This window comes from Ptychodera flava, chromosome 20, assembly GCF_041260155.1.
Source record: "Ptychodera flava strain L36383 chromosome 20, AS_Pfla_20210202, whole genome shotgun sequence".
NCBI classification, from domain to species: domain Eukaryota; kingdom Metazoa; phylum Hemichordata; class Enteropneusta; family Ptychoderidae; genus Ptychodera; species Ptychodera flava.
The window spans coordinates 27937612-27963614 of NC_091947.1; the positions used below are offsets into that span (position 1 = coordinate 27937612).

At 37.8% G+C, this 26003-nt stretch overlaps 1 protein-coding gene across 2 annotated transcripts in view; it reads left to right on the plus strand.

The window, feature by feature from the left end:
- The window catches only part of LOC139120484 (AP-5 complex subunit beta-1-like), a 52249-nt gene extending 26510 nt beyond the window's left edge, over positions 1 to 25739 (plus strand). For both annotated transcript variants that reach the window (XM_070684940.1, XM_070684941.1), the window contains exons 15-23: positions 20885 to 21020; positions 21317 to 21423; positions 21604 to 21743; positions 21901 to 22036; positions 22770 to 22857; positions 23507 to 23621; positions 23870 to 24034; positions 24396 to 24504; positions 25448 to 25739. In XM_070684940.1, the coding sequence (XP_070541041.1) occupies positions 20885 to 21020; positions 21317 to 21423; positions 21604 to 21743; positions 21901 to 22036; positions 22770 to 22857; positions 23507 to 23621; positions 23870 to 24034; positions 24396 to 24504; positions 25448 to 25501 (1050 nt within the window). In that variant the 3' untranslated portion in view covers positions 25502 to 25739. The remainder of the gene's footprint in view (positions 1 to 20884; positions 21021 to 21316; positions 21424 to 21603; positions 21744 to 21900; positions 22037 to 22769; positions 22858 to 23506; positions 23622 to 23869; positions 24035 to 24395; positions 24505 to 25447) is intronic.
- Positions 25740 to 26003: the final 264 nt, after the last annotated feature.

Below are 26003 nucleotides of genomic sequence, written 5' to 3' on the forward strand. Positions count from 1 at the left end.
CCCTCCTGCATTTCTCTTTATCTGTTTTTGTTCACATTTTTGTCACTTTTTTTCAGGGGATATTTCAGATGCAGATTTTTAAGGCATGAATTAACCCCTGCAACATAAATGTTTTGCCATGTTGTCAAGCAATTCAGGAGAGGGCTTATAAACTGCAGTTTTTGAATTGATAAGTTGTTCATGGGCGTTATCAAGTGCAAGCTCTCTCCGGCTGAAGCCATTTATGCTTTTTGTAAAACCCCAACCAGTGTTCGCGGTGACTTTTTTCTCCTCGCGTACGGCATACGCATTAGTCTGCTAAAATTGCGTAATAGCTGGATTTGAATGCGTAATTTCACTTCCGCCCTCGATTGATGAAAAAAACTGACTTCAAAATACAATGTGCCGTTGAATAAACCACAGTCCCTCTATACGATGTAACATTATTTTAATGAAAACAGTTTAACGAACAACTTGAACAATGTTGAAACGTAACAGCAAAGGGTATACATGCGACCGTCAAAACACATCGGGCAACCCAAAAGTTAGAGTTATGGCAGCTTATCCAGACACTTCTGCAGTGTTCAAAATTTATCGGGATTCCGACGAGCTCTACCGATGAATCATTTTTTTCACTGACTCGTAGAGCAAAGTTGAAAGAAAACAGATTTGTCTGCTTCGACGCCATGCTGCATGTGTGCTTGATCAAAATTTGGGAACAGCGAGACGCGATGATCGTGCACGGTTGGCATATATATAATTTGACGCAACATTTCTGTCAATCACTCACTTTGTGTCATAAGTTTCAGAAACTATCGCTCGCCTGAAAATTAGCAACGTAAGTCATAGGCACAGCTGACATGATAACGTGCCTAACGTGATAATGTGTGAACTACGATGCCGATTTTTCAGACAACGCCCAGAGAATCCGAAACTTTCCACACAAAATGAGTGATTGACAAAAAGTTGTTGCAACAAATTTCGTCTGGTTGTCGCCTAAACTCAGTCGTGGGGAGTGCTTTCGGTGTTATCCTTTGCGTATAGAAAATGCATAACAATGAAAAAAATGCGTAGAGAGTCAATTTCAATGCGTAAATACGCACGATTTTTGCGTAAACGCGAACTCTGCCAACACTGCAAGTGATCTAAGATGCAAAAGAGGGCTTGCAGCAAACTGTGGAAATGCCTTGGTATGAGACAAAGATAGGTTGACCGATCAAAAGCATTACACAAAGGGACTATAGCTGCTCGATTGATGCCATTGTCAGTGGCCAATTACTGCTACGAAAAGCCATGTAAAGAGAGATATAGGCAAAACAATCTCTGTGTATGAAAGTTGACCTGAATTTTTTGAAGTCATCTATTTTATTTCTTGTGTCGATATAATCCAGAAATTTTGAATGAAAATGTTCTTTCGACTTTTCCAAGTCCTTTAGAAGGCATTCTATATCATAAAAGTCAGTGTCATTGTTGTTATCAAGTTTCGCTGGTCTGATGGCTTTCTCCAGTATACCTTGCATGATGGCTTTAGTATCTGATAATTCAATTTGTGGCTACATCCAGTCAAAGAACAAAGTCAGACATCTGGTATCTGTAAAATGCTATCAACACATTCATTAATATTGGATGTTCCTCAGAACTCCAAGGTAGGAGCACGTCTGCAAATATCCGACATCGACCATACGCACGTTGAAGCGAAATCGCCCATTGTTGATTCAGTCAAAGTGCTTGACATTGACCAGACACCTGTTAACAGTGCTTCGGTGAATGAAGGTGATAATGAAGATGCTGAATTGGAAGAGAATGCGGACAGGCCAGTTGTATGTAGTCAGAATGCTACGGCTGACAAGAACGATATGCCAGATACAACAGAAAATGGTTTTACCACAGTTACATACAGGCGGAGACATAAAAGCTATGCCGATGTGGTTGCCAATGGGCAGTTCAAGAATCCGTGTCGTCCAATGACCGTGATACTAGAGCTCCCGCCTCATCGAACAAGGGACTGATTCAACCCGCAAAGTTAACTCGAAATAAATTTATACTTGGAAAAAGAAAGCACACTGGACTTCAACAAGCAACGTCACAAAGTAAACGCGTCTTCGTGAGTCGACTGAAGCCAGAGACGAACACTGAACACCTTGTGCGGTATATCAAGGAAACTATGCGTATTGACATCAGTGATTGTGAAAAACTTCCAACCAAATATGACACATATGCTTCGTTTTGTGTCGCCGTAAAATCCGAAAACTTTGCGTCCTTGATGTCCCCCGATGTATGGCCGGAAGGTGTCCTTATTCGGAAATTTTACCAACCTCGTAAATCCTAGATGGAGAATATTCGGATCGTTTCGTATAACTGTCGCTCTATCAAGAATTCACTTGAAACTGTTAGAGAAGTGTGCGATACTCATGACATTTGTTTATTACAAGAGCATTGGCTGACTAAAGATGACATTTCGTTTTTATCTCGTATTCATAAAGAGTTTGACTACTATGGCGAGTCCTCTGTTGATACAGGTGAAAATATTTTGATTGGTCGTTCGTTTGGAGGGGTTGCCATTTTATGGCGTAAATATATTGGTCACATGATAACAGTGCGTTCGTTCAATGAAAATAGAATCATTGGAATCGAGGTAGCCAATGACAATTGTAAAATGCTAATACTCTGTGTTTACATGCCTACTTGTAATAGGGAAAATCATGATGATTTCACTGAATATTTAGCAAAGGTTCATTCTATTGCTTAGTCTAGCAACTGTTACAGTATAATGATAATTGGAGACTGGAATTCAGATCACAACTCCCTCTTTGGTAAATCACTGCTGAGCTTTTGTAACGAATACAACTATTTTGTGTCAGATAATGTCTTACTGCCAGAAATTCTTTCACATATGTTAGTGACGTGCATGGCACAACATCCTGGCTAGATCATTGTATTTCTTCATACACAGCTCATCAATGTATTGAGTCTGTAGAAATTTTGTATGATGTAATCGTTTCTGACCATTTTCCACTTAGTATTAAGTGTGACATTGGTACCATACCTTCATGTGAAAGTAATGACTCGGTTAAGAATGATACAGAGGTACGCTTAAACTGGTCCAAGGTTAGTACTAATCAACGCAATGAGTATTATGTGAATTCAGATAGGCTTCTTTCTGAAGTTGATATTCCAACGGAAGCACTATGTTGTAAAGATATTCATTGTAATAATTCCAATCATGTTGATTGTATCTTGAAGTTTTATGACAATATTATTGATAGTTTATATGTTGCTGGCACTAAAATTACACCACCCACCAAAAGTACGAATTCTAATATTCCAGGGTGGAATGACAATGTGAGACAGATTCATTCTATTGCACGTGATTCGTTTAAGCTCTGGCGTGATTCTGGTAAACCCAGGACAGGTCCATTGTATGACCTTAAACGCCGCACGCATGCGCAGTTTAAGTATGCTCTGCGTCTGTGTCGCCGTAATGAGGAACAGATGAAAGCCGATGCTATGGCGAAAAATCTGTCTTCTAGCAATTATGACAAATTTTGGAAGTCTGTTAACAATACTAAAAAATTGAGTAGGCCAAATAATGTTAATGGATGTACAGGTGATGCAAATATTGTTGAGATGTGGCGTAACCATTATCATGATATTTATAATTCTGTAAACAATAATAGGGATCAGGAATTTGTTTTAGATGCTATGAACAGTTGTTCACTGCAAGACAATTTCACTGTATTACCAGGTGACATAAGTGATGCAATTAGTAAGCTACAGACTGGAAAAACGTCTGGTTCAGATTATCTTGCCGCTGAGCACTTTATATTTGCCAGTCAGAAAGTTTCTGTTTTGCTAAGTATGTGCTTAACAGCTATGCTTGTCCATGTAGTTTGCCCTAGACGACTTTCTAACACTATCCTTGTTCCAATTATCAAAGACAAAAATAGTGATATTACAGATAAAAACAATTATCGTCCTGTTGCACTTTCCACTATTGCTTCTAAAATAATTGAACTTGTTTTATTGCGTCACATTGATTCTTATCTGGGAACGACTGATAACCAATTTGGTTTTAAGTCAGGACATTCCACTGATATGTGCGTCTTTATTTTGAAGGAAATTATCAATTATTATAGACAACATGGTAGTAATGTATTATTACATTTATGGACGCCTCTAAGGCTTTTGACAGAGTGAACCATTGGACGCTTTTCAAGAAATTAATTCAACGTAAAATTCCCATTTACCTTGTCAGATTTCTTGTCAAATGGTATCGAACTCAAATTATTATTATTCGTTGGGGTACATGTTTATCTGAGGGTTTTACTGTCACTAACGGTGTAAAGCAAGGTGGTATTTTATCACCAAAGCTCTTTAATATCTATATTGATAATTTGAGTGTTCTCTTATCAAACTTGAATACTGGCTGTAATATTGGTGGCATTTTTGTTAATCACTTAATGTACGCGGATGATATCTGCTTGATTAGTCCTTCTGTCAAAGGTACACAAAAGTTAATAGATCTCTGTACTCATTATAGTGATATTCACGACATCATTTTCAACAGTAAAAAGACTAACTGTATGTGCGTGTTTGCGAATCACAGTAAGATTCGGCGCATTCCATGTGTGTATCTGAACGGGGTTAAATTAACCTTTGTTGTTAAGAAAAAACATCTAGGGTTCGTGTTAAATGACCATTTCAGAGATGATGATGACATTGAGCGGCAGACGAGATATTTTTACGTAGTAGCGAATATGCTAATGAGAAAATTCCACATGTGTACTTTTCATGTTAAATGCATTCTATTTAAAGGTATTGTTATCAGTTGTATGGGGGACCAATATGGAATAGCTATTATGCAAATGTCTTGAGAAAATTGAAAGTTGCTTACAATAATGCAGCACGACTGTTATTGGGTTATGAGAAACGGAGCAGCGCGAGTCTAATGTTTGTATCTAACAGAATAAGCAACTTTGATGCTCTTCTGAGAAATCAGATAAACAGCCTGAGACAAAGACTTTTGAAAAGTAGCAATGCAATTGTACGAAATGTATGTAAATCATTGTATTTCAACTCAGAGATGGTAAAGCACTGGAATAAGTTACTCTATGTTTAAATGTCTGTTTAAAAAGAAACCCATTGGATTATGTATGTAGATATAATCAATTTTTCTATCTTTTCAACCATAATTTAATTTTGTAACTGAATTTTCATACTATAGCCTTATAAATTTTGACTATTATATGGACGCTCAAGTCCGAAATAAAGATATAATAATAATAATAAAACATTCATTAAAAATCTATGACAGCATTTGTATCGTAGCCTCACAAGTTATTCTGTAGCAGTAGGGGCAATACAATTCAGGAAGACCTGATTACATTTCATGAAGTGGGTCTAGTGGGATACTAGGCTGTTACATAATCCTAGTAGCTGCTGCTAGGAGGAGGAAATGCAAGACATTTTCATTGAAGGTTGTAGTACAAAGGAGAACATGTACAGCTGATGCTGACAAAAATGTACTTTACGTAAGATTAAAAAGTCAAATTGCCCAATCAATAAAATCTGGTGTGCCATAAGTTAAAGGCTTTGTGTAATTTATATCCCTAATACCAGTAATCTTGCACTACAGTGCACAATCCTGCTCAGTCAGTCACTAAGTACTTCAAAGCATTCCCTGATACAGTGTCATAATTTCAAACGTTGTCATAGATTTTTCATGAATTTGTGGGAAGCACATTACAGAATCACCAGATATCTAAATTTGTTCTTTCATCAGACGCAGCACAAGTTGCCTTCAATTCTACACTCGGCACATCTCTTCATCAGTCTCCCCCATTCCCTCCTGCATTTCTCTTTATCTGTTTTTGTTCACACTTTTGCCACTGTTGTCAGGGAAGATTTCAGAATGCAGATTTTTAAGGCATGAAACACTGAAGGGTAAATATTTTTGTCATGTTGTCAAGCCATTCAGGAGAGGGCTTATTAACTGCAGTGTTTACACTTAAAATTTAAATTGATAATTTGTTCCTGGGCTTTATCAAGTGCAGGCTCTCTCCAGCTGAAGCCAGTTATGCTTTTTGTAAAACCCCAAGACTGCAAGTGATCTAAGATGCAAGAGAGGGCTTGCAGCAAACTGTGGAGATGCCTTGGTATGAGACAAAAAAAGTTTCAACGATCAAAAGCCTGATACAAAGGGGCTATAGCTGCTTGATTAATCTCTGTGTATGACAGTTGACCAGAATATGTAGCAATTGTTTGTTTTATTTCTGGTGTCAATCACTAGTACAGAAATTTGCGAGAAATTTGCGAGAAATGGACACTTTCTTGCTGTATTGCGAGAAGTAAGCGAGAAAACATACTTTCTTGCAATCAAGCTGCGAGAACTGTGCTTTCTCGCATGCATCTGCGAGAAACTGAATTCTCGCAGTCAATCAGCGAGAACTATGTTTTCTCGCTATGCATCTGCGAGAAATTGTGAAATTTTTGTGAAATGCTTACACAGAAGACTACAATTTCTCGCAGATGCAAAGCGAGAAAACAAATTTCTCGCTGAATGATTGCGAGAATTCAGTTTCTCGCAGATGCTGAGCAAGAAAACACAGTTCTCGCCAGCTGATTGCCAGAAAATTAAATTCTCGCCAAGTTATTGCGAGAAAGTTATGTATTCTCGCTTACTTCTCGCAAAAAGCGAGAAAGTGTCCATTTCTCGCAAATTTCTCGCAAATTTCTGTACTAGTGAATGCAATCCAGAAATTCTGAGTGAAAATGTTCTTCCGACTTTTCCAATTCCATTACAAGGCATGGTATATCATGAAAGTCAGTCTCATTGTTGTTATCAAGTTTTTGTAGACTGACGGCTTTCTCCAGTATACCTTGTATGATGGCTTTGGTGTCTGATAATTCAGTTTTTGCGGCTTGTGTGGCATCACATGAAAGAACAAATCTAGATATCTGGTATCTGCAAAGTGCTTCCCACAAATTCATCAAAAATCTATGACAATGTTTGAAATTATGACACTGTATCAGGGAATGCTTTGAAGTACTTAGTGACTGACTGAGCAGGATTGTGCACTGTAGTGCAAGATTACTGGTATTAGGGTATAAATTACACAAAGCCTTTAACTTATGGCACACCAGATTTTATTGATTGGGCAATTTGACTGTTTAATCTTGCGTAAAGTACTTTTTTGTCAGCATCAGCTGTACATGTTCTCCATTTTACTACAACCTTTCATGAAAATGTCTTGCATTTCATCGTTCTAGCAGGAACTTCTGTACTATGTTTATGTAACAGCCTAGTAGAGATGTAGTAGAGCTTTTTGACCCACTTCATGAAATGTCATCAGGTCTTCCTGAATTGTAGTGTCCCTACTGCTACAGAGCAACTTGTGTGGCTTAGTACAAATGCTGTCACAGATTTTTAATGAATGTGTTGATAGCATTTTACAGATACCAGATGTCTGACGTTGTTCTTTCACTGGACATACATGTAGCACAAGCCACAAAAAACTGAATTATCAGATACTAAAGCCATCATGCAAGGTATACTGGAGAAAGCCGTCAGTCTATAGAAACTGGATAACAACAGTAAAACTGACTTTCATGATATACAATGCATTGCAAAGGACTTTGAAAAGTCAATAGAACATTTTCACTCAGAATTTCTTGATTACATTGACACCAGAAATAAACAAATGACTGCTACAAATTCTGGTCAACTGTCATACAAAGAGATTAATCAAGCAGCTATAGCCCCTTTGTATCATGCTTTTGATCATTCAACCTTTCTTTGTCTCATACCAAGGCATCTCCACTGTTTGCTGCAAGCACCCTCTAGAGTTTGAGATCACTTGCAGTGTGGGGGCATTTACAACAAGCATTAGTGGCTTCAGCTTGGGAGAGCTTGCACTTGATAAAGCCATGAACAATTTATCAATTTAAATTTTAAGTGTAAACACTGCAGTTCATAAACCCTCTCCTGAATGGCTTGACAACATGACAACAATATTTACCGTTCAGTGTTTCATGCCTTAAAAGTCTGCATTCTGAAATATTCCCTGACAACAGTGGCAAAAGTGTGAACAAAAACAGATATAGAGAAATGCAGATGGGAATGAGGGAGTCTTATGAAGGGTTGTGCCGAGTGTAGAATAATAATAAAATACATGTATGTGAGAGTCTGTTTTAGCTGCAACCTCTGGAAAAAATCTTTGAAAGTTGTTCTCCAATGAAATAGCAACGGGGCAATACAAGAAGCCCTGATGATATTTTATGAAGTCGGTCAAAGAGCTCTTCTACATCTTCACTAGGCTGTTACATAATCTTAGTACAGACGCTCCTGCTAGAAGGAGGAAATGGAAAACATTTTCAGGGAAGGTTGTGTTAAAAAGGAGAACATGTACGTTTACAACTGATGCTGACAAAAAATACATGACGCCTGTTTAAAAAGGCGAAATGCCCACCCAATAAAATTTGGAGTGCCTTATATTAAAGGCTTTGTGCAGTTTATGCAGCAGTGACCTGTTTTATTTCTGGTGTTGATATAATCAAGAATTTCTGTGTGAAAATTTTCTTTTGACTTTTCCAAGTCCATTACATGGCATTGTATATTATGAAAGTCTTTCTCATTGTTGTTATCAAGTTTCTGTAGACTGACGACTCTCCAGTATTATACCTTGCATGAGGGCTTTTCCGTACCGAACTTGCAGATCTGCACTGAGCTGTCACAGATTGGTTTCAGATCTGTGGCAGTTCAAAGCAGCTTAAATGCAGGTCTGCACAGAGCGTTTGGAGCAGGCATTTGTCTTCTGCAGATTCCAGAGTCTCTGAAAGACCAAATGCAGACTTGTGCAGCTCTTTGCTGATCAATCAACAGCCAATATGTAGAATCGTCTGAGATAAAAGTCAGTTGACACTACACTTGCCACAGATCAATGGCAGCTTAAAACAGCTCTACACAGCTCACAAGCAGCCAAAATGAGCAGAGCTAGCTTAGATGGGCTCATAAATTGAGTGTTTCATTTTTGGAGAGGCTGAAAATGATGTATGGTTACGTGTTGAATGAGCACACTCCATTTTTAAAGGAATTTCCGAGTGCATGTTTTTCGATCTCGTCTCAGAAAATGGATTGTGAGTACGAGTACATGTAAAATGATACAGCGTATCCTATGTGCATGTACACATATAAAAACGCCAGGAAAGACCTGTGCGTCAATTAGAAGTTTGCATCACAGCTGCCCTGTCAGTATCAAGTTGTCTTCCTCAGAAACATTGTTCATTTAATGTTGGTGTTTTGAAAAGTTTGCTGAGTTTTACATTTCTAGCGACGAAGTTACGTAACTGAGGAAGCTTATAGAGTTGGGAGAAGCAAAGTTGACGTCACTTCCATCAACAACTTCCGTAAAACTATTTTGTCACACCACGTGATCAGTGTTATCTAACGACTGCAGCATACCATTCACGCTGCACACTCACTATCAGCGAAAATAGTATCGTGTTGGAATGACATTACAATTGAACTTAGAGCGTACGTGTGAGTGTATTGGCTTACATGAAATGCGATAGACAATGATGCATTTACGTTAGAACGTCCATGCTCGATCAAATTGTTTTTGTTCTGTCGGTGTAAATTACGAGATTGGTGGATGTGGATGGACATCTTGCGTGCGTTTGGTCTTTGTCTGACATGCATGTCGTTTCGATCTCCTTTTTACTTTGCAGGGGAGAATGAATTACGTTCCTCATGGGTTTCAAATATGTAAAAAAAAAATACGAAGTTTTGAGTGGATTTACGATTTCGTTTGCAAAATTACGAGCGAAAATTTCAGCTTCCCATTTCATCGGCGCGACCGTGCTTTCTAAAGAAACCTCAGTCTCCTACTAACCTCCATGATCACATGTTGTACTAGCCCTGCGTACGATGCTGTGTGTTCCGCTACAGCTAATCGCCCTGCTCACCACAGCCCTGCAAAGACCCGTACGTAGGGTCGGTGACTTCAAATCCATTTTGGGACTTGACGTAAAAAGCCAAATTACTGCCGAAATTCAGCATTCTTGGGCCCAAGTCGTATCCCAGGCTACCTCAGCTACTCGATCGCTTCCAAAAATGCCAGTCTTTTATTCACTTCTCGTAAATAAAACCGTCGATGTCGGCAACTCTCTCGCTAGCCCTGCGTACGATGCTGTGTGTGAACTACACCTAACAATAAAATGTTGTGAGATGTTGAAACAGTTTACCCTCCTTCCTACAAGTTGCAATGTATTGAAACACTTTACTCTCCTTTCTACAAAGTTACAAATTCCCTGGTACGTAAAACAAACACTGTTGCTGTTCGATACTACAATACATCATGAACGTAACGTCCATGAATACACTGAGGCCTGCTTTGCCTCTGTGAGTCCTGGGTCGTCCTTGAGTCTATCAAAAGTGTTACCTACTTTGCTGTATCAAAAATTTGGCCTGCAACTACTCAGTTTGATAGTAAAAACCATTATTTCAAAGGAGACTTTCACAAATGGAGTCATAATACAAAGGAAAAGGAGAAAAACTGAGGTTATCTGAAAGGTCAAGCTAGGTCTTCTCATCATGTGATGTCAGGCATGAAGACCCCCTAATTACGCAATTATGGTTCACAAGAAACTACCTAGGGTGGTCCAATAGGTGAAAGGTAATTTTGCTGCCTTCCAATTTAAATGGCATTTTGCTGCCTTCCAATTTAAATGGCATTCAGCTTGATTGACTCCCATTCGGCCTACTTTCAAACTGCTATAACTTAAACAAGAAATTATGTGATTCTGAGTGATTTTAATATTATTGTAGATTCCACCAGTTTAATGATCTAGAAGTGAACTCACCAGACATTTCTTGATGATATCAAAATATCAAATGAAAATATATCTGGGCTAAAACTTTTGAGACTGAATTTGTAAATTTACCAAGAATTTTCAGGAAGCTAGAGGGGAAACAGACATAACAGTGAGATGCGGCGACCAGAAAGTCCATGGAAATCAAGCAGGTTGTTCTTACATGAACATTGCTGTTTGGTGTGTTGATTTGTAACACGTACACTATGCTAACATGTTTCAACACCCAAGGAAACATTTGCAACTTTATAGTCAATGCGACATATTAATAAAATTATTTTAATTTTGTATCGGAATATCACAAAACAATGTTGTGATCATCGCAGTCCAGCTGTTATGAGTAAGCATGTGTACTTGGCTGGACCGATCAAGTTTCTGCAAAAAATCATTTCACTGTCATTGACAAGCTAAAGTGACGTCTTTAATAAATGTGTCCAGTCAATTAATCCAAAGAAAATCAAGGCATCAATGACACAAAGAAAGTTGTCAGTCCCCACGGACGAAGTCTGGGGGGACTTATAGATCGGGTCATGTCCGTCTGTCCGTGCGTGCGTGCGTACGTACGTCCGTCCGTCCGTTCACGCAGACATCAGACTGAGACATGCCCTGGTCAGTTTCTTTCAAACTTTGCACAAGGATAGTACCCTACCCCATACAGATGCACGTCGATTTGTTTCACAATGCGATCAAATTTGGCCGTGTTAGACTTGGAGGACTTTTTAGTTTACACCTCCATAGACTCCCATGTATAAGGCAGTTCTCCATAGACTCCCATGTAAAGGCAGTTCTCCATAGACGCCCATGTATAAGGCCAAGAAAAATAAAAATTTAGTTTCTCATCGTATTCTAGTGCAAAAAGGATGCAGTGACACAGTTTTTAGTCCCCACGGATGAAGTCCAGGGGGCTTATAGATTGGGTCATGGTGTCTGGGTCATTGTGTCCGTTCGTCCATCCGTTCGTCCATCCTTTCACACAGATATCTCAGACATTTTGACAAAATGTCACGTGACATTGGTGACCTTTGACCTCAAATATACATATTTGTCCATAACTCAGTAACCACAAGTGCTACACCCTTCATATATGGTATGATGGGATGACGCCACATATTATACCTCATTAATTATGCACATATCTAATTTTGAGCGAGCCAATAGAGCTAGAGGTCTGATTTTTGGTATATAGGGATAACTTAGCAATACATTTTTTTTTGACATGTCACGTGACCTCAATGACCTTTGACCTCAAATATTCATATTTGTCCATAACTCAGTAACCACAAGTGCCACACCCTTCATATCTGGTATGATGGGAGACATTATGACGCCACATACTGTACCTCATTAATTATGTGCATATCTAATTCTGAGCAAGCCAATAAAGCTGGATGTCTGATTTTTTCGTATATAGGGATAACTATAGGATAGAAATGTTTTGACAAAATGTCATGTGAACTTGATTATTTACCTAAAATATACGTTTATGTCAATAAATAAGTCCCACAAGTGCTATGTCCTTTATATTTAGTAGGATGGGAGACCTTATGACAACACACGCTTTACCTCATTTATTATGCACATATCTAATTCTGGGCAAGCGAATAGAGGTAGAGGTCTGATTTTTGGCATATAGGGATTTATTAGCAATACATTTTTTTTCCAAAATGTCACGTGACCTCAATGACCTTTGACCTTGATTATATATATATATATATATATATATATATATATATATATATATATATATATATATATATATATATATATATAATATATATATATATATATATATATGCATATCTCAGTAAGTTCTATACCCTTCAATTTTGATAGGATATTAGACCTTAAGATGTCACATCTTGTACCTCATTTATTATGCGCATATGTATTTCTTGGCTGGCCAATACAGCTACAGGTCTGATCTTTTTTCCCAATTTAGAACAATAACTTAGACATGCCTCATGTGTTTCAAATTGGGAACAACGACATAGACCTATGTGCCCATAGATCTCAACATATCAATCCAGTGATACTTCTTAATGACCACATTTCCCTACCCCATCAAGACTAATACTCCTATTACTTTTGTCATTGTCAATGACTTGTTTAGAATTATATTTTCGTTTTAAACTACAGTTCTTTGATGCAGTGTGGTCGTCTGGCAATCCATCATCACGGCAGATGTAGTGCATGCAATACACAGTCCACACTGTCCAATCATGCGTGCATGTTTTCCTGTTATAATTCAATAGGGTCAGAATTTTGTAGCAAGGAACATACAAAATCTTGCAGATAAATCAATTTGGATGATCTATGTACATCTATGCAAATTCCAAGTTTGGTGGACATGTGAAAATTATGTTTTTTACCTTCATGTACAAGAGGCATGTTTACCAAGCTGGACGCTCACTCCTAAAAAACCAATAGGTTTTATTACAGTTTCACATTTCAACCCTTTCTTTGCATCTTTCTCAGCAACATTCCCCAAACCTCTCTCCTTGCATCCCTACCGCTAAATGCACTGAGGAGCACAGTGTCATCATTGACGCTATTTTTATTTTTAGTTCCGAGCAAACAATACTTCCGCTAACTGCACAGGTCTGAAAACCAACATTGTGTGTGCAGACAAGTGTTACATTGCTGTGTCAGTCGGGCTAACATCACGCCTAATGACGTAATTTATCATGTGAACAGATTCGCTAAATGACCCAGGTCACGGAGGTCAAAATGTTAGTGCGAAGACAAAACAAACCGCGTATCTGTCAGCTTCCGAGATACACTGTCATGTTTCATCACTACACTTTGGCTGAAATTTCACCAAAACAGTATCCAGACATTGATAAATGGTAGCAAATGAACTTCGCGACATACTAAATGTACCATTACTTCTTGGCCACCGGGAAGAAATTAGGTACATCAAACCTTGATGGCAAATTGTACGTGCATTGCACTTGCACGCAAACGTACAACATTTGAAACGATCGCTCTTTGGTAAGTTATGATCTTAGTACATTGATACACCTCCCAAAGTCATTTTTCATTTGTGTTATTTGTTAGTGAAGATTACTTATGAAGATGGCTTTAGTTCAGGTATGTAAGGGTGCCGGAAATCGACAAGTGCGGGGCCAAAGTGAGGGCCAGCACAATCAAAGTGCGAGCGAATGTGAGGGCTTGAAGTGAGGGCTCTCACAATCGAAGTGCGAGCAAATGTGAGGGCTTGAAGTGAGGGCTCTCACAATCAAAGTGAGAGCGTATTTGAGGGTTGAGACTTGCGAAAATCAGTACTAAATTCTCCTTGATCGAATGAAGACTTTGTGATCAAAGTCACTGCTAAAAGCGCGATACGATCTCCACTTGAGTGTAAACGGCGCAGCCCTGTGTATGAGCATGCATGGAGCTACAGCATCGATCGAAGCTTCACGATATGAGCGAACGGCTAATAAAGTACATGACGTCCCTGACGGAAAAAACTGTCAAACACCGTAAAAATATGAATGAGGCATTTTGTAATCTTTACATCGTTGAGTTTCTTTAAGAATATAATGTCTGGCTGATTTTTAAAATCGGCGACTGACTGATCGAGCAGGGATCGCACATTCAAAGTGCTTGTCAAAGTGAAATCAAACGCTATATGTGCGACAGGCAGAAATATTAAAACATCAGTCATCGCCATGATTAGGTTATACACTGTCAGGACTGAAAAACACTTTCTTGTAAAGCTTTTAAACTTGAGATAAGCCCATCGGGGGATTATCGTTATTGAAATTAATGCCATGACAATAATGACACACGACTGATCACGTCGTTCAAAATCTCAAGTGTCTCTCGACACTCATGAAGGCGCGACTTTGCACAATTTTTAAATAACGGGTATTTATAATCTAGTATCGAAGTTTGACATATCGACAATTTTGGGACTATAGAACGATACTAGAATCGAATGAACTGCGGTTGTCCCATGGGAAGCGGCGTCTGTGTAACCGCTGATGTTCACCGGCGTTTTTAGGGACTGTAATATCGATACTACACGATACCAGAATAAATTGCTTGGAGCCATGGCACGCCCGGTCTGTTAAATCGACGATATTTACCCGATATTTATCGGCGATTTGGGGATTCTAATATTGTCGGGAATGGAAATCCGACAGAAATAATGCAAAACAGATAATATATTTCCTGTTTATTATCCAGGGTTCTGTACACATACTAATGACGATTTCACAGCGTCAGTTTATGTATTAGTTTATTTGTTAGTTAAATGAAGCCATAACATGCAAATCTGACCTTCGTGAATCTGACCTTTCCGTTGTTTTTTATTTTATGTCGACTTTGACATTTAACTTTGGTCGTAGACCCTCGAGAAAAACTGTGATCTTCATCGTTACCAGAACATTCACCATGACTGGTATCAAAAAACCCTCAAAATTCTGTGTGTCATTACTCGGAACGTGCCTTGCAAGAGCAAAGTGTACATATTCAGAACGTCAGTTTGATCGTTAATGAGATTCAGTGTTAAGTACGAAGTATTGTTGTCGGGGACCGCTTGGCCAATAAACGTAATATATTCCAAGATAGATCGCGCAAAAAAAAAAAAACAGCAGTTGCCTGTCCCGTTTTTCTCGAGGGTCTATGGTTTGGTGTATATATAAGCTTAGAAGTTGAACCACAGAATAAAATGTGTGTTGTAGCAGAATTACAGAACACATCGTGTCTGCTTGTCTGTCCATCAGTCACACCAAGACGAATTTCCCTTCGCCACAAATATCGATACTAAACGATACTAGAATGACTTGCCCTGTGCCTTACAGTTCTGGCCAAACCCGACTTCAAAGGACTGACTCTAGCTTCGATACTAGACGATACTGGATTCTGTCAAATCGCAAGTAAATATCCGAATGTATCAGAGATTTCACCACCTCACACTTCTTGCCAAACCCGACTTCCAAGGACTGACTCTAGCTTCGATACTAGATGATACTAGATTCTGTCAAATCGCAAGTAAATAGATATCGGAGATTTCATCACCTTACAGTTCTGGTCAAACCCGACTTCCAAGGACTGACTCTAGCTTCGATACTAGACAATACTAGATTCTGTCAAATCGCAAGTAAATATCCGATACATATCTAAGATTTTACTACCTTACAGTTCTGGTCAAACCCGACTTCTGAGAAATGACTCTAGCTTCGATACTAGACGATACTAGATTTTGTCAAATCGCAAGTAAATATCTGATATATATCGGAGATTTCACCATCTTACAGTTCTGGCCAAACCCGACTTCCAAGGACTGACTCTAGCTTCGATACTAGAACAGACGATACTAGATTTTGTCAAATCGCAAGTAAATATCCGATATATATCGGAGATTTCACCACCTTACAGGTTTGCGTCAGGGTAGCGTCAGGGTTCAGGTGTCCGAATTTAACGTGTTCATCGGGTCGATGGCATATTCAAGCCAAATACCGTGATGTAATATTTTTAGACTCATACTCTCGCCATTGCTGCATTGGTAAGGTTGAAAAAATACGCAGAGTCTTTGAGGTCGGCAGTATTGCTCTGTCTTATTTATTGTTGACAGTACAACCGGCTTAATTTTGAATGTCTGAAAATTTTCAACGGTGAGTTTTAGTTACACGTTCAGTATTTTACGCGTGCGCCCCTTCGGAAGCAAAAACTTCCGACTTTTATACAAGCTGATAACTTGCTCCAGACCATGACAATAATTAAGTGTCTAGTTATGACGTTTGACCAATTTCAAGATTAAACTGCAATGATCATTTCGACCACACCCGATATTGACACAAGAGAGAGAGAGAGAGAGAGAGAGAGAGAGAGAGAGAGCGAATGTTACGTATTTTACTGGGAAATAGCCACTGCGTTCAGTTGAAATGTGTTTCAACACCACCTTTCTTACGATCGACTAAGTCTAGGTTGTTGTAAACGTAAATGCACAAAATGTCTTTGGCATCCTACATGCCTGTCACAGAGTTTATGTTTATCTCAAGGCTGATTCACGATGCATGCATAGGACGGTGATGCATATTCGTTTTACAGCAAGTGATTCGGTCGCGATGTGTTGCTCGCCGATAGATTGCTTGTTATAATCATCAAGTCGTTGGCTTAAAAGTTTCAGAGCCAGAGACGGCACAATCATTTCCGCTACAGACAATCAACGTATGAATGTGATGCAATTCAGGTCGCAGAGCTTTCTGATTATATAGTATGAAACAAAGGAGACAGTCAAATTTCTATCTAATGACTGGTCAATCGCTGACTACACAGAGATAGCTATGATTTCTGTGACAATATAATTGACCATGGGATTGATTCAGTGAACAATATTCAAGGGCTCGTTGACCAAAATGGCATTCTTTATTGAGGTAAAATATCCATCATTGTTAACAAAATGTAAAGGTTACAAGCATTCATGACCCCTGATATTCTGATGAAATTGATCTTTTGAAATGATTATCAAACTTTGTGTACAGAGAAAATTAAAAGCATACTGTCAGTACAAACGTAAAAAAGAATTTGCTGTTGTCTGATTTCTCAGTTTTAGTAGCTATTGAATTTTTTTTATCCTCAAAAAATCAATCATAGAAAACCAGACAAGTCTCCAAAAATACATTTTCCCATGATCTTACTTTATCTGGTGAACAACAAGCCACTCTAAAATTTCTTCAAAAAAGTTTCCTCTTTCTTCGAAAATTCTCCGGCAAAACTCCGCATACGACGTCATGTCGGATCAGTATCAGAGCTCACGTGCCCAGGTCGTGAACTGGTTTAACCCTTTTCCTGCCAGACAGTAATAACTGTATCACTTCCCCATCAGCCGAGTCAGTAAAAAGCGGTATTGAGCCAAAACATGACGTATTTTCACCCACTTGGCTTGGTATGTTATAGCATCTTTTGTACGAAAAAAATCAAGTTTACAGTATTATCTTTTCAACAGCCTTCAAATCTACAGTATTATGTTAAAATACATGATATGGAATACATTGTGTTTCATTAATTTTAACCATCTTGACCTGGTGGTGAAATATGGACTTGGCAGGAAAAGGGTTAAATCTGAAGTCACATTTATCAGTCGCGCTATAGTCGTAAGCTTACAATGGTACCAGAAGAAGTATCGCTCGCTTGAGTTGCATGTATTTATAATAAAAAGGATATCTGTGATATTTGAAATGCAATGACTAACAAACACGAAAAAGACGGAAGTGATGTAATGGGTCATGATCTGTACACAGGTCATTGTGTACTCGTTCCGCGCTCAGCCGTTCAACTGTTCACAGAGCTGTGCCGCGCCGCGACCTTGTTCTGGAGATAGTAAGTTTTTATTCAACGTTGAAAACGACTTTGACTCTCATTTTTCGTATGTCTGAGCCCGAATTTGATCGGTTCAAGGCGCCCCTCACTTCAAGCCCTCACATTCGCTCGCACTTCGATTGTGAGAGCCCTCACTTCAAGCCCTCACATTCGCTCGCACTTTGATTGTGCTGGCCCTCACTTTGGCCCCGCACTTGTCGATTTCCGGCACCCTTACATACCTCATTTCAGTTAGATTGACAACATATAGTTGATTTAACGGTAATCAAAAGAATCATCAATTTTCGATTGCCAATGTCATGTATGAAATGGTTCGATCAGGGGGGATTGAATTACCGTACATGCATGGAGTCGGCCCAATGGTAAAGTCACTGATTTCCGAACATCATTTCATAGTTCAATCTCTGAAAGTCCAGCTTGAATGACTTTTTCAAATTGATAGGCCTTTGACTGACTTCTGGTTTTGATAACTTCAATAATGCCACTTCTCGCGGCTTGTGTGGCCTCAACTGAAAAAACAAATTCAGATATCTGGTATGTCTAAAATACTTCAAACACATTCATCAAAAATTTATGACAGCATTTGAAATTTTGACATTTTGTCAGATCAGGGAGTGCTTTGTAGTACTTAGTGATTTTTTTTGTTTTGTGATACTATCCAATATGGCTGCTTTGCGGCCATTTTTTTGCGATTTTTTCATGTACAGAGCCATAACTCAGGCATATCTCAACCGATTTTATTCAAAGTTGATACAAGGACATTGACCTTTGTCATACATATGCACATTGATATGTTTTGTGATACGATCCAATATGGCTGCCAGGCGGCTATTTTTTTACGATTTTTTCATGTACAGAGCCATAACTCAGGCATATCTCAACCGATTTTATTCAAAGTTGATACAAGGACATTGACCTTTGTCATACATATGCACATTGATATGTTTTGTGATACGATCCAATATGGCTGCCAAGCGGCTATTTTTTTACGATTTTTTCATGTACAGAGCCATAACTCACGCATGTCTCAACCGATTTTATTCAAAGTTGGTACAAGGACATTAACCAATGTCATAGATATGCACATTGATTTGTTTTGTGATACGATCCAATATGGCTGCGGTGCGGCCATTTTTTCAGGATTTTTTCATGTACAGAGCCATAACTCAGACATGTATCAAGCGAATTTATTCAAAGTTAGTACAAGGAGATTGACTAATGTAATACATATGCACGCCAATTTGTTTTGTGATTCGGTCCAATATGGCCGCCTTGCGGCAGTTTTTTAATGATTTTTACATGTAGAAAGCCATAACTCCGGCATATCTCAACCAATTTTCAGTAGGTACAAGGACATTGACCTATGTCATACATATACCTGTTGATTTTTAAACAGTAAGATCAAATATCGCTGCGTGGCGGCGATTTTGTTACAAATTTCTCATGTGCAGAGCCATAACTCAGACATGTTTCCACCAGTATCATTCAAAGTTTGTACAAGGATACTGACCTATATCAGACATATGCTCGTCAATTTGTTTCACGTCATGTAGCAGTATCATGTCAATTATTGAAGTTTCATAGTTAGGCTGATTTGTCAAGAAATACTGCATCAAATCGTGAAACTTTGTACAGATGTTAAGCTCACATTGCTTTAACATTGAAAAAGACATTTATCAGCGTCATTTTAATTAATTTGTAATCACATATGTAATGAACTTTCCTAATTTGAGTGATATATCCACAAATACAATGTCAAATTTGATGAAACTTGATACTGATATTGATCTCATAGTTGCATCAAACTTTATGAAATATGGTACCGGTGATTATCTGTTAGTGTTAGGATAGTATGCAAAAATGTTTTGCAAAATCCTGTTGATTAATTCCAAGTTGACTCATTTAATGAACTTCAGGATGGTGGCCTACACATGGTTTTATGTTGTCATCACCATGGAACTCATTCTTGGCCATTGAGCACCATCTGTATCAAAGTATTTTTATCACAGACCTAATTAATGAAGAGGACTCTATCCTCTCTGAGGACTTGTAATCAAAGTACCCATTAACAAGTGGGGACTGTGTCATCAACGATGACTTGTTTATTGGGCAATTGACTTTTTAAACTTGCGTAAAGTACTTTTTTGTCAGCATCAGCTGTACATGTTCTCCTTTTTACTGCAACCTCCCCGGAAAATGTTTTCCATTTCCTCCTCCTCACAGGAGCTGCTGTACTAGGTTTATGTAGTAGCCTAGTAGAGATGTACATGTAGTTTGCTAGAGTTCTTTGACTCCGCCTCTTACACCTCCACGGCACCCCCCCCCCCAAGAAATCAAATAGTTCTCCCTTAGTGCAGGCAGTCCTTATCATTTGGCAGTCCAATGCCAATAATCATTGTATTATGCCCATTCGTGATATTCAGTAATGTTTACACATCCATCGTACCATGTACATACATGTACAATGCAGTATCCACCATAGCCAGCAAATGACAGAATAGCTGAGTCAATTGCCTCACAGTTGTCTATCCATACAAAGAGAACACATAATATTGTCTTGATTAAGCCCTTCACTGCCATATCACTGAGTCCATTGTAGTCCCTGGCTGAAGAGATTACACAAATGACCTTTGAATAGAAACAAGTAACTAATATTGCATTTTTGCCAGTGCTTTGGAAAATTTGTCATTACTTTTCTTTTTTACAGACTATTTTACTATTTTTACAACAATTACTAGTCTGTAGTGACTTATGTAATGAAGGCAGTTGGACCGTGGGCAACTCTATACTTGGAGTCTGCAAGCACATCCTGCAATGTCATAACACTGACTTAGTTTTCAGAGGTAAGAGTTGCCAAAATGCATCAATCCGTGCTAAAGACATCTCTAAGGAGTGTAATCCTTATGATAAATCTCATTCTAAAATTGATGACACTTATCATATGCGTACATGTGACCATATGACTATGAGTATGCCATGTTGATATTCATACAGCTATAGAGATGAGAAATATTACTGAGCCTTTGTCTAAAATTTCTTGTGCAACATTGCCGTTACAAAGCAAGCATACATGTATCTGACTCTTCTGGGAGCTAAACTGACTTACCCAAATATTACTTCCTTCTTTTATTTTTTCCAGAACTTGGAGACCTACTATTTCTCTTGTTTACAAAGTATAATGAAGTTGATATCAGAGACAGAGCTAGGTTTTACTATGCCTTGCTCACAAATCTGTCATCACAGAAGGTATGTCTCCCAATCTGCTATTCCAGTTACCTTACAGAAAAAAAAACCCATTGTGGACGTTGGTTTCCCAAGATGTTCTTTGTTATGTCTGTTTCAACAGAATAAACCATTTACTTGATGTCAGGGTATAACTAGTAATCATAGAATAACCTACTGGTTGCTTTTTCCCTCTTTTGACAGTTGACTAGCATCTTGACATCGTTTTCACCTGCTGCCATGGCAACCAGTCAGACTCTAACTTCCTTGGTAACAGGGAGTGCCAACTTTGCCACAGCACTGCCAGTGCAAAATGTCGAAAACCCAGTGCTTCAGCTGACAAGGTACCTGTTGTTCTCAAGTTTCCATCTTCGTGAAATTTATTTCTCAAATGTATTCGAAGGTTTATTTCTGTAATAAGAATGGAAAGAGTTTTCAGATGTACTTCACAGCGTTTCTTGAAAATACCAAGAGCGTGTTTTCTGTTTCTTTTTTGTACAGGGCAGCAAAGAATTTTGATGAAGCAAAACTTTCTGTAGATGTTAACGGGACTGAGGAGATACTAGAAACGTATCTCACACAGGTCAAGAGGTCAGATTTTGCCCCATTGGTAGTGATATCATATTATGTCCACTTTGTGAGTATTGCTGTATGCATTCTTATGAAAAGATACAAGTTAACTTAGATTTTGCTCTTGAAATAGAATGTAGATGAATGACAGTTTACTGCCTGCTGACTTTGAGTTTTTGGAAGGAACAACTCGTATATTTTCAGGCTTTATATCCAAGGACTGTATCAATTGGCCAAAAATTACTAAAGATACAAAAAGTTGCCAAAATTTCTGTATTTGAAAATGCTCTGTGTTGTAAAACAAAGGCAAGACTGTTGACAGCAACTGGTGCATTTTTCACCTATTTTACTGCTTCAATGACACTTGCTTATTACACTGGCAACAGGAGGCAAAGAAGGCACAAGGGAATGTATACAGTCAAGATTGGCAGGTTTAATTTCATTCAGTGTTTGATTAACCTATTTTTGCATAAATGATGTTTTTCTTCATTTTTGTATGATCAACAGATTTGATAGGATGGTTGAAAGCTTCATTCATCTGTCTTAAATAAATTTTTGAATTCATTTCTCAGCCACATTTCATCTGTCACAGTGGTTGAGTAAGGATAGTGACTCTTTTCTGTTTGCTGTTAGGTTACTGTATCATCATGAGTGGCACTTTTTGTTAGCTATTTTACTGCAAAAAATATGAACGAACTCAGTATATGATGTCAGGAAATACTCTAATTTCAACATCGCAAATTATAATTCAGTTAGATGTGGATATAATTTGACTCTGCAATCTTCTTTTCCACTTATAGACTCAATCATCTGATACCACGAAATATAATAAGCTTTATGCCATAGTCGTCCATCTTGTGACATCAAATAACTATAAAGAAATGAAAGGTAAAGTCCCCTTATCAAACATATTCTGTTTTCATCACATGTTGAGGTTACATGTTCACTGTCATCTTTTCATATGCTATTCTATCACTTTAACCTTTGATGCAGATTGATGAATTGTTGTAAGAATATGTGTACAAAAATGTGTCTCTGAGATGCATTTTAGCTTAAATTACTTGTCTTACTGTTTTACTTGTATGTCCACTTTTTTCCTCCAATGAAACTGATTTTTCCTCGACAACAAAAAATTACATGACATGTGTAAGCTCATTTACAGACAATTTGTAAATAAAAAAAGCTAGTGTACATCAACTGTTGAAAGCATTGCCAGGCTCAAATACACAAATACTGGTACTTGTGGATAATTCTTTCAGTTCATAGATTGTTTGTCATGAGCTCTTAGTGTGTCAGCTTGAAAAGTCAGTATATTTAATGTGTTGAAGAGTTCATTCCACACATGATAGTGCATGTTGACACGGTCAAATTGACAGAGTTGTAGACCTCTTTTGTTGACAAGAATGTACCATGTTAGTTGACTGTTGACTGAGGCATTCATTGCATGCAAAAATCGTACAGGAATGGGACCAAACAACTTCAAAGCTCAATTGAAAAAATAACATGATGAATTCATATCTTTGTCATATATATTTAGATATTGAATTACCAACTCTTAGCAGGATGACATCATCACAACCTAGCAAAACATGCAATCAGATCACCTTTGAATTCTGCCCCTGTGAACCTGTTCCAGCAAAGTTTGACGTGAGGTAATTTTTGATCTCTATTTATGTTTTGCCATTGGTTTTCAATCTCAAATGTTGCAATGTCAGTTACTTTCAAGGAAGATATGTTGATAACATAGACAGCAAATGGAACAAAACTAATATTTTGCAATTATGAATCCAATTGAGAAAGACCAAACTACCAGCCCATCATTTACAGTGAGTTTAAAATTTCAAATGACTTTACAAAGTTCCTTATTTATTGTTATTTCTTCTCTCATCTCGTAAATCAGTGTTATTTTCAGCAGTGAGGATGGAAAGACGTGCAGATGTGTCTTAGAACCACTTCAGTTACAATTTGAGGACCTATTTCTACCACTGCCAACTATTTCCACCATTAACAAACAACATCTTTTTCAAGATTTATGGAATCACATACACTCTCAACAAGACCAAAGGTATTGTCAAAACACTAACAGACACACTTTGTTACTTAATTGAGTGTGAGTTCTCTATGTAGGCTTTATGAAGAAGTCAGTTTATTGTCATATCTGCTCAAAATGCAATAGAAATGAACCAGCATATGATAGTGATAGATTTGTCTTGCTGAATTGCCCAGAAACTCCAACCTGTCAATACAAGGCTTGTCACAGTATTTTCATTAATTATCCTTGGTTGTTTTGAGTAATAATTTAGCTCTTTAACCATTGACATTATGTGTGTAGATGTCTTTGAATAGTAAAGATTGTAAAGTTCACAAAGTCTCTTTTACTGTTGAGTAATCAAAGTTCATTGCAGTGTCATGCTTCATTCCTGTAGCGACACCAACTGCACAGAATCTGTCTGCTGTCTTCATCTAAGTCAAGATATTGTTGAGAAAACTATCAGAGAAAGGCTTTCTCCATTTGTTGTCTTGAGCCCTCAGAAGGTAATGTCAAGAGGGATATTAACTTCTAGCGTTGGATGTGTATTTATCTAGTAAAGATGCACCGAACATATTTCTACCATGTTAAAGTACATGTACGTGTATGCTGAACGCTATGACAAAGGAAGGGTGTTGCTAAGAAAACAAAGAAATGAGAAAAGATAGGCTATATCCATGAGAAAATGATGCATCTCCATGAACAACAATTGCATGTAAGATTCGCAGAAATATTGGTTCTGTTTAGAGTATATGATTCATGTAGAAACTCAATAACGGGTGATGGTATTCATTTTAGTTATATGTTACTAGATTTTATCACTTTACTATGATAGCAAATAGATGCAAAGAGATTTTGCCTCGAGCCTGGTGTCCTTGTCAAGTAAATTAACTTGCTCAATGCACCCTATTCTCTCCATTTTCGTAGTTTTGTATAATGTACAGATTAGCTACTTAATGATCAGTGAAATAGGCAGTGAGTTGTTGGATGTCTACGTTTCTTTGGAAATTATGTTCTGTGATTGATCTTTTTACTTAAAAATTCCTTTTAAAACTCAATTAACTTTTGTCATATTTTGCATAATGTTCAGTTTGTATATTTTATTTCTTGTTCCACTTTCCGATAATATCCTAATGCTCAGGGTACAATTTTCAATTTTTCAGTCTGTACACATGGTATACCTACGTTTGTTTGCAACCCAGTTAAATGCATTCTGGAAAATAATTTGTACTTCAACCATGGTAATGCATCAAGCAGTTCACAAAGTAAAAATTGGCGAGGCTAGTACACACTGAACCAAAAGAGAGAAGATGGAGAAAATGTTCACCTTTTTCAAACAAAAATAGCAAAAACATTGCCAAAAGGTACTTCTTGTTAAATTTTTCTCATCATTGGTCATGGTTTGGTGAGAAAACATTAAGTGTTATGTTTATTTCTCTCTTGTTTCAGATGATAACTTCCACCAGATTGGAATTCTCCTTCCACCATCATCACATTTATTGATGAAGATCGCCTCATCCTCAGAGACTGCAGTGGTTTCCATGGTTACTGATAACTGGCGAATACTACCCCTGGTCAACAGGTATCTTCATCAGCTGGAGAGAACTCACCTTTCTTAAAACCATTGCTGATATTTGACATGATTTAAATATTTGCATCCCATGTATGCCCAGTGTAGCTTGTATAAGTCAAATGTATGACTGTAATCATAGCTGTAAATAAAAATAAAGAAATTTCCTCAAAGAACAATCGTGATGAGTAGTTAATGAAGTACTATCTTTCAAATTTATCATTAATTATAAAGATTCTCTTTACATAAATGCACAAAGGTATCATAGTAATACTGCATATTCCATCACACTTTGAACAAATCTTACTTACTTAAGTCATACCAAATTACAAAGCAAGACAATTAAATTCTTACTGAGTAGCATTGTTTTACCAAAAACTGGAAAACGTGTCCCAAAATATATTATTGAATATTTCGTTGAACAAATCTGACCAA